Source organism: Micropterus salmoides, unplaced genomic scaffold (assembly GCF_014851395.1).
Source record: "Micropterus salmoides isolate LMB-PRFRI ecotype aquatic unplaced genomic scaffold, ASM1485139v1 Ms_hic_scaffold_9, whole genome shotgun sequence".
Classification (NCBI taxonomy): Eukaryota; Metazoa; Chordata; class Actinopteri; order Centrarchiformes; family Centrarchidae; genus Micropterus; species Micropterus salmoides.
This window is the reverse complement of record NW_024044681.1, coordinates 33,095,396-33,104,734: the sequence shown is the minus strand read 5'-3', so window position 1 is coordinate 33,104,734 and position 9,339 is coordinate 33,095,396. Positions and strand designations below refer to the sequence as shown.

At 40.6% G+C, this 9,339-nt stretch overlaps 1 protein-coding gene across 1 annotated transcript; it reads left to right on the top strand.

The window, feature by feature from the left end:
• Positions 1-2,908: 2,908 nt before the first annotated feature.
• On the top strand, positions 2,909-8,160 carry LOC119895700 (collagenase 3-like). Its single transcript, XM_038708973.1, has 10 exons — positions 2,909-3,174; positions 3,307-3,554; positions 3,643-3,791; positions 3,972-4,100; positions 4,681-4,842; positions 4,983-5,112; positions 5,236-5,369; positions 5,448-5,607; positions 5,701-5,804; positions 7,772-8,160. Exons 1-10 carry the CDS (start codon positions 3,076-3,078, stop codon positions 7,879-7,881), a joined length of 1,425 nt encoding a protein of 474 aa, XP_038564901.1. The 5' UTR covers positions 2,909-3,075; the 3' UTR covers positions 7,882-8,160.
• The last annotated feature ends 1,179 nt before the right edge of the window (positions 8,161-9,339 follow it).

Genomic DNA, 9,339 nt, shown 5'->3' with positions numbered 1-9,339 from the left:
GCAGATGTGAGCATGTACACTGAAGTTACAATAACTTCCTGTTTCATGGCGAGTCATCGACGCCACGGACACGCCCATTGACGAAAATCCACAGATAGAACAACTTTTCATCGTCAATGCCTTTAGAGGGCACAGCACAAATCTGAAGTCGGTGGGACCAAATCTCTAGGAGTTCGTTAAAGTACGGAGTGTGTAAATCGCCAAAAATGACCATTAAATCCAAAATGGGCGACTTCCTGTTGGGTTTAGGTAATGTCTCCAAGAGGCTTTTTTGTGTGCGTCTAGACATGATACACATACCACAAAAATTCCGTACATCTAGGTTAATCTTTGTTCGGGGGCTGCATTGTAGGGGGCACTAGCGAGCCATTTTGCCATGCCCATGCGTGAAACCCATAAAATGTTCGCCACTCCTGAATTTTCATTTGGTGAGTTTTCGAGTATGGTTAGGTCTCCAAAATTGAGCTAACTTTGCAGAAATCCTTACAGTTTCAATAGAGACCTCGCACGGTTCGTGCTCGGGCCCTAAAAATAACGGATCAGTCTAACACCAATAAGGCCATGTCAGCATCATGCATCCTTTCCGCTCTTTTAGCTCATGCCAGTGATTAAAAGCCAATCCAATATTTACTCTTTTCTACTCCCTTGCTTGCTTAGTTGCCCTCCCTTTTTCTCTTCCTCGCTTCCTCTGACACTGTACTCTTCAGTCTCTTCGCTGTCTCTACCACGATATCCACAGAGAGAATACCAAGCTAGCTTCTTATAGCTAGCTTGCCGAAGAGCCTTTGTTGATGTCTGACATGGTATCGTAAGCATAACGCTGTTCTCGCGATAGAAATCCCAGCAGGAGTCTCCATCCTACATTGTGCCATTAAAAGCTTCACTGATAGCGCCATATTAAAAGTCAGTGTACCATAACAATGAGTTTGAGCTTGTTACTTTAAGAAAAAAATACAGAATACAGAATAATGTTCCCTTCTTGTAAACTATTCTGAACATTCAATTTGGGACTCTGATTATTAATTAAATGACTAACTATAACCAAAATCACCATCAATAGTTAGTAGGTAGAAGGATTTGGGGTTTTACATAAAGGAGGCATAAAATATATTCACTGTTATGCAACATTAAAGAAACCAGCATGTATCTCCATAGGGCCCGACCTGACCTCCCTGAGGCGCTAGGCAAGATTCTGCTATGTGGCCCTCCTACCTGACTTGTGAGCCAATTTACCATTGCTGCACAGTCATGACTGACACCACAGTGCTCTCACCACAACCCTCTCTCTTTAAAGTAAGAACAATCCAGTGCTGGTTTGAATGGACCTCTGAGCATTTACTCAGTCCTCATGAGGTCTGTTAGGACTTCGGTTAATCTGCTGGGTCATTTGGTGTTTAATCTAATGCTAATGCTGTGTGTACATCTCTGGCTTTGCTTGTACTGGCTGATGATCCATGCTATGAGTTCCATCAGGCCCATTGAAACTCTTTCATCACTCCTGTCTGCACTAATTTGTGTTAATTTATCTGAGACACAAGTTGCACAATGAACAAAGTACTGCTCCTCCCAGTGTTCAGTGTTAAGAAACAGCGACCACAGTGTGGTTTTGCACTAACAATAAAGTACAAATGTTACATAAATAAACACATAAATACAAATTCAAATATATTTATATCTACATAACAATAGAAAATGACCTAGTTAGGAAACATGCACAACTTTTCTATCAATCGAAAAACAATCAGGTCCTTTGTATGCAGTAAAGTAGCCTTAAATATTTCACAGAATTCCTTAATGTTCTCATAAAATTAAGCTGTTGTTAAGTGGTTGGTGAGTAAAGTTGTACAGCATGATGATCAATCTGTGGCATCTACAAATACTCCATGTCGAGGGACACGACACAGCTTGTCTGTGTTTGCTCACAAGGCACTTGCCTCGTCTTATTAGTTGCAACAGTTGCCTGAGGGTTAGAAAAGGCTGTTTGTGAGTAAGGACCTTTTGAATTTACGACAGACAGCCTTAAAACCTAAAGGCCCATTTATACTCCTGTGTAGGCCAGGCATTTATACTTGTGCGTCGGTGTCCCCGTCATTCTACAATTACACCCCCAAACGCTAGTCGGCGGTAGCGCTACAGCGTCCATTGTGTTGACTTTTGCCGGCCGAGCAGGCTAACTTCCGGTTTAGCACTCCGCTAATGTAAATAGGGGTAAAATTGTATACGTGCGGCTGGTTTAGCCTTTTCAAATGTTACCGACTGAATGGATCACATTCTGACAGCAAAACGAATCATTTTGCTCAGGTTGCAATGGTCAGATATATTGATTCACTGTGTTACAGCTAGTAAATGTTATTTTAAAGCGCTGGATACTTCCGGTCGGCTCGGAGGCATTGCGAGGCTACCCAGCCGACCAATCACAGAGCTTACGGTCTGCGTCGACTCAACGTCGTTACATTTTGGAAGTGAAGGTCCACGTCAGGCGACGGCATAGCCTCTGCGTAGCCCCGTAGCCTACGCCGTCGATTTGACGCAGAAGTATAAATTGCACTTAAGTAGTGATATCAAACTATCACTCAGAATATAACCTTAACCTAGTCATGTAGAAATCAGCATGTTTAAAATAAAATATTAAAACAAAACACAAACAAATATTCAGTGACAGCCAACTCCTCCTGTTTAATTGTTCAGATAATACTGTATGTATGAATATAAAGCAAAGCACCGATAAAGTAAATGACATTCTCACATTTGTTATGTTTCTTTTGTCAGATAAGATTATTGGTATTTTAGTTTTCTCTTAACTTATTTTATTACTTATCCAGTTAATGCCTCAAAGATCAATATTTGATCTTAAAATCTGTTGTTTCTGAATGTACATGCCATGTGTCATATCATGATAACAGTCTTGTTTTGGGGATTTTTTTTGGCTTGGTGGCTGATCCATAAATGGATAGATTGAGTCACTGAGTCAAGAAGGTAGTTGCTCAATATGCCCACTCCCCAACACAGCCGTTCCTCAGCCTATATAACAACTGACTCCAGCACAGAAACACAAATCTCATTCACCGAGGAAGCATGAGGTCTTGCAGTCTGTGCATCGTGCTAAGTTTGGCAGTAGCAGTTTACTGCGGGCCAGTATCACAAGTTGCTGTGCAAGATGAAAGTTTTGCAGAGGTAAGTGTTTGCTTTGTCTTCTCATGCATTTAAGATGTATTCAAGATGTGCTTTTTGGAAACTTTCATTATTCCACAAACCCTAAACACCATTACTGACATCAAGGGATTAAATTCTCATCTTCTTTTGCAGAACTACCTGAAGAAATTCTTCAACCTAAAAGAGGAGACAGGTCCAACTGTCAGACGGGGGATCAGCCCGGTGAGCAATAAGCTTAGAGAGATGCAGCGATTCTTTGGTCTCCAGATCACCGGGACGCTGGATGCTGATACCTTAGAGATGATGAAGAAACCCCGCTGTGGCGTTCCAGATGTCAACATTGCCAGTTTCTCCACTTTTGGAGAAAACCTCAAGTGGACTAAGAACAGCCTTACCTACAGGTGAATGATCTGAAGAGAGAAAGTGTGTGAAACAGTAATTGTAGGAAGTCTATCAAATAATGTTTTTGACTATTTTTCTGTCCTACAGGATAGAGAACTACACACCTGACATGCCAGTGTCAGAGGTCGATGACTCCATAGAGAAGGCACTGCAGGTTTGGGCCAAAGTCACTCCTCTGAGATTCACAAGAATCAACAGTGGCACCGCGGACATCATGATCTCCTTTGGTCGCCTACGTGAGTAGAAAATAAATTTTCCTTTGTCTTAAATCACATTGGAAAGCTAATTAATCGTAGAAAGACGTTATCTGAAAACCCAGTTCTGATATGTTGTTTAACACATGAGTTTGGTTAATAGCTTGTAGCTGTAGTGTATTTGGTTTGCAAAGCTTGACGTGAATTTGTTCTTGCTAACAGAGCATGGTGATTATTACCCCTTTGACGGTCCTGGACGCACTCTTGCCCATGCCTTCGCCCCAGGGCCTGGAATTGGAGGAGATGCTCATTTTGATGAAGATGAGAGGTTCACTTTCCGCTCAAACAATGGTGAGTTTGTTATTTATGCTCTGTGCGGGACAGTGGTGGAAAGTAACTGCGTACATTTACTCCACTGTTCTTGATGTAGTAGTTTTCCTCCGCTACATTTGTTGTAGCTGTGGCTAGAGTTGTAGCAAGAAGTTACTTCTCAGATTTGGATTTTATATTGACAATATGTTACGCTTACAATTTTTTAACATTTTATTGAATTGAATTGATTTCAAACCTTTCTGGCTTTAAATTTGTTGCTGGGGCTTCCTGTCATGTTTCAGATGTGTATGAGTTGTTGACAGTTTAACCAAAGAAACATTTCCCCCCTTAAACTTCTGAAGATAAGATAACTGTTTAAATTATCTAGAACTATATTTCAGAAAAAAGATCAGAGAAGCGTCCAGAATATTTACATCCACATAATTACATAATGCAGGACTTGTGCATGTACTGGAGTTTTTCTTAACTGTTGTTTTGGTAATTTTGTGTCCTTCTTCCACCACTGCTATGTGAGAATATTTTAAAGACAAACTCCATTGTGTGTATTTTGACATGAAAAACTGATCACCCAGAGCAACTGTACCTGTTTCTGCTGTAGGCTACATCCTCTTCATGGTGGCTGCCCATGAGTTTGGCCACTCCCTGGGCTTGTCGCACTCTAATGATCGTGATGCTCTCATGTACCCAACGTACTCATACAGAAACCCTGACTCCTTTGTTCTGCCCCGGGATGACGTCAAGGGCATCCAGTTTCTCTATGGTCAGTACTAACTGGCTGGATTGGCAATGCTTGTTTGAAACAAATAGCTAATAACATGACCAGAATCCTCTAAAAAAAAAACTCCTGCACAATCTATATAACTTTGTTGCAATGAGATGCTGACTTTATTTAATCTCCAGGTCCAAACCCAGACAAGAACCCTGTTAAGCCTGGACCTAAGCCCCCCACCACCCCTGATGCCTGTGATCCAACCATGGTCTTGGACGCTGTCGCCACCCTGCGAGGAGAGATGCTCTTCTTCAAAGACAGGTATCAGACATACTGTACGGTAGAATGCTCATACATCTTAATAATCCAAGAATGAAGTATGTTAGGACGTTTTCTTAACAAACATGTCTGGCTTATGAACAAAATGCTTTTGTGTGTTTTTAGCTTGTTCTGGCGTAGCTACCCCCAGAGCAGGACACCTCAACAAAGTCTCATCACAAACTTCTGGCCCAGTGTCCCCGTCAACATCGACGCTGCTTATGAAAGCCGACAATCAGACAGAATCTTTTTCTTTAAAGGTGTTCTCCTTATCTTCCTAAGGCACCAATCTGACACCATTTCAAAGTTTAACTAAGTCAGTTTTTTCCTGCCTGCAGGTCATAGAGTGTGGGCTTTCAGTGGCTATGATCCTGTACCTGGCTATCCTAAAACACTAACCAGTTTTAGACTGCCAAGAAATGTAAAGAAAATCGATGCAGCGCTCTATGATGAGGTATCTGGCAAGACTCTGTTCTTTGTAAGCAACTATTACTACAGGTTTGTTCAAAGTATAAATTTCTGATTTCAGAATGAGCTGTTCTTTACCTTTCACCCTTCTTGAATGTATCTAATTACTGTCTGTTACTTCAGTTATGATGAGGCCAAAAGGACTATGGACAAGGGATTCCCCAAGCAGTTGCATCAGACCTTCCCTGGCCTGACTAGCAAGGTGACCGCAGCTGTCCAGTACAGAGGTGAGTAAAGCTGATCTGAGTTTTCTAAGTCAAGACTATTGACACGAGATATTCAGTTTTCTGAGAAAGAGTTACATCAATAGAGACAGGGCTTCGGCATTGGAGGTCAATTCATTTTAGGCCTTCTGTGTCATATCCCACCACAGGGGTCGGGGTTATCAGTCTTTAATCCTGCTTGCCACAGCCACATGTATGTGTAGATAAAAAGTCAGTAATCATGGTCAGATCAGTGTGATCAGGATACTTGCTAACCTCCAGACATGATAGCCTTAATGTTGACCAAACCTGACCATGTATTGGGGAGTCTTCCCCCCAGAATCTATGTGTCAAAACTAGAGACTGTACTTATAACATATTTAGAGTGGGGTCCTCCCCCGACAAATTTTTAGCATTAAACACTTACTTTCCTGCATTCCTGCATCAACTTATGGTGGAAATGTTTTTATAAAGGCCATATCAACAGAAACACAAAACTCAGCAGGTGACTATTTAAAATATAAAATACACCAGAATATAATTCAGTGAGTGTATAGCTTCCAAGCATTCTTTATTTCTATTTCTCTCACGATATATTCTTCCTTCCTCTTTGTTACTTTGTTTGGGGAAATTCCTCTTTAAATGGGGCACCTTTTCACCTCAAGGATAAATTTTAATTCAATTAGAAACCCCTGGACTGAATGTTCAAAACTTTTCGCATCTGTCCCCACGTCTGTGTAATCTGACACCTCGAGAAAGATTTTTATGAGAATAATGTCATCATTTAATCACAAATTACAATATTTTTCAGACTCTCCCTGCCCTACAATCTGCTGTTCGTTCCTTGCTCTGCTGATATGATAGAATCCCAGACAGACAGACACAGAACCCATTTGGGACTGTATAGATGAGACCAGTGCAAAACAAAACTAACTGAAAGCACTTCACCACAAATTCTCACATTAACTTCAGCAGCTCTGTGCAGCTAACATTCCCAACAGAGGAAGGCTATGCTTCAGATTATACATTTTTATATTGCCAAACTCTACCAGCTACTTTACCCAATCACAAACTGTCTGCCACTCACTGCGCCAGACTGGGTTTGCTTGATTCTTGTCACAGCTTCTTCCGGTGTTGTATCAGCTGGGTAGAGTGTAAGCACGCTGAGTCAATGCTATCAGTTATAGGCTACATTAGTTTTTCCACTGCATGAGAAAATTGATGTATAGCGTGAGGGCGTGTAAAAAAAAAAAAAATGCGTGAGTTTCATGTTCAATGTGTGAGAGTTGGCAGCTCTCATGACCACTTAACATGAAGCTGCAGGCATGAGACCCTTGGCTTAGCATAAAACAGACTGGAAACAGCTAGCAGTTATCCCGACTCTATCCAAAGTTAACAAATTTGGCGAAACTGTAAAGATCACTAATTATCACATTACGTTTCATATGTTTAATCAGTGCAGTGTAAAAACGAGCACTGGACTCTTTCTTGGCTGGGTGCAATAACTTCTTGGAGCCTCAGCTGGTTGCTTGGAAATTACTGCAGGTAGTGTGTAATATAATTAATATGTATAATTACTGAGATACTGAAGTGTTAGTAGGCAGATATTGTTACCATTTGGCAGAGCCAAGTTAACTTTTTGCCTTCAAAGTCCAGTGTGTAACATTTAGGACATTGACAGAAATGCAACATACTATCCATAACTGTTTTGTGTAAGCAATTCACATTTTGGTATTTTTAAGCCTGGGCCATATTTTGGGGTTGAAATGACTAGTACAAAAACGTTATGGAGTCCATGCAGTAGTTAATACATAGCTAAGCTGTCTGCCTCCTGGCTCTAGCTTCATATTAAACAGACAGATTTGAGGGGGTATTGATATTCTCATCTCACCTGGCAAGACAGCGAATAAGTGTATTTCCCATAATTCTGAACTATTCTTTAGCTATCCTTTAGCTAGAACATAAACTTACATTGAGTCTCTGTTCTGCAGGTTTTGCTTACATCTACAGTGGACCCCACATGTTTGAGTACAGCCTGAGGACGAGGAGGTTGTACCGTGTGCTGAGGAACAGCTACTTCTTGCGCTGCTCTAACTTCTAGTCGAAATAGTAAATTTCAAATATTTCTATTATTCTAAATATTCTATTTTCTACATTTAATATATATTTAGATGTGTTCACCTACAGTATTCTAAAATGTGAAATAATTTTTATACTGTATATTGTCTACATGTCTGTATTATATAGCCTACTGTGCAACATTGATGCTGTGTATGAGACTTTTCAGTCATCCTGGAAATTGGATATTTAGTAAAAAATTTTATCTGAGTGGCTTCTACTGTCAGGAGATTCGAGATTATGCCTCTTATCAAAAGTATCAAAAAACGTCATACACACATGTTCACTGAATTTGAACATGAGCTAGCATACAACAATGAAAGTAAATAGGCCTATAATGTAAAAGTCCAAAAAGCACCCCTGTAGCCTACAAAAAAAAAACTACTGATTACAGTGTTCAGTCACCGGTGTCCAAAAAGCAACCAGCACAAAAATAAACATATCCATATTTCAATAATTTCTACTAGATACATTTTCTATAGTCTATTAAGAAAATACAGTTGCAGAGATTCAGTAGCTCACAGAAACTGTTGCCATGGTGCATGTTTGCCTGTTTGTTCACATGAGGAGCGCAGTGAGACCCTGCGGATCCAATAGAGTTGGCAGGAGGAGGGTCGCACCCTGTCTGAAAAGGCTAAAAAATGTGGCCTGCTGCGTGGAAGCTCTCACCGGCAGAGAGACACATGGAGAGAAAACGAGGACACCGTGGATGCGCCGATTGTCCTCCTTGCTAGATTATAAAAAAGCTTGCCATGTCATCGCTGCCGCTGGTCAGGTTGACAATTAACGGCAGGCTATAATGGACCTCAAGCCACCTGGAAATGTCCCAACTGTCCCGACGGCCAATCCACTAGTGCTTTCCGTATGAACTGTATACAACGTGTTCCCTGTCGACAAAACACATAGACCATTTAGCGAAATTGCTCCAAATCCTAAACAAACAACTATGAAGTAGACTATATACATTTTTAAAATGCACTCCAAAGCCAGCAAAATTCTAAGGCAACCATTCAAAGGTTGATATATAGTTTGCTAAATAGTTGGCTACAGCGGGGCAAATGTCTATTTTAAATTTATTTCCAGCCTAATTTGGAGCACATTCTTCTTAATGTTTTTGTTTTACTCTTGTATGTGTTTTAGGGGACACTGTAGTACATGGAGGAGTCCTTTATGCTTTAAAGAACATACATGCACGCACAGCGGTGACCTAATACTTATAACATCCATGCATCCAACAGCTTAATTTCAAATATTTTATTATAAACTGAATTGCTGTGAAAATTGCTTGCAAAGATAAAATTTAATTAGGTGACATTGCTGCAACTTGTGTAACAGAAGAAAAATACAAAAAGGAAGAGATGCCACAGACTGAAACGACAGTATGTCAGCAGCCAGCCCTGGTTTGTAACCAGTACAAACTTCATTTAGTGCTCGCATGGCT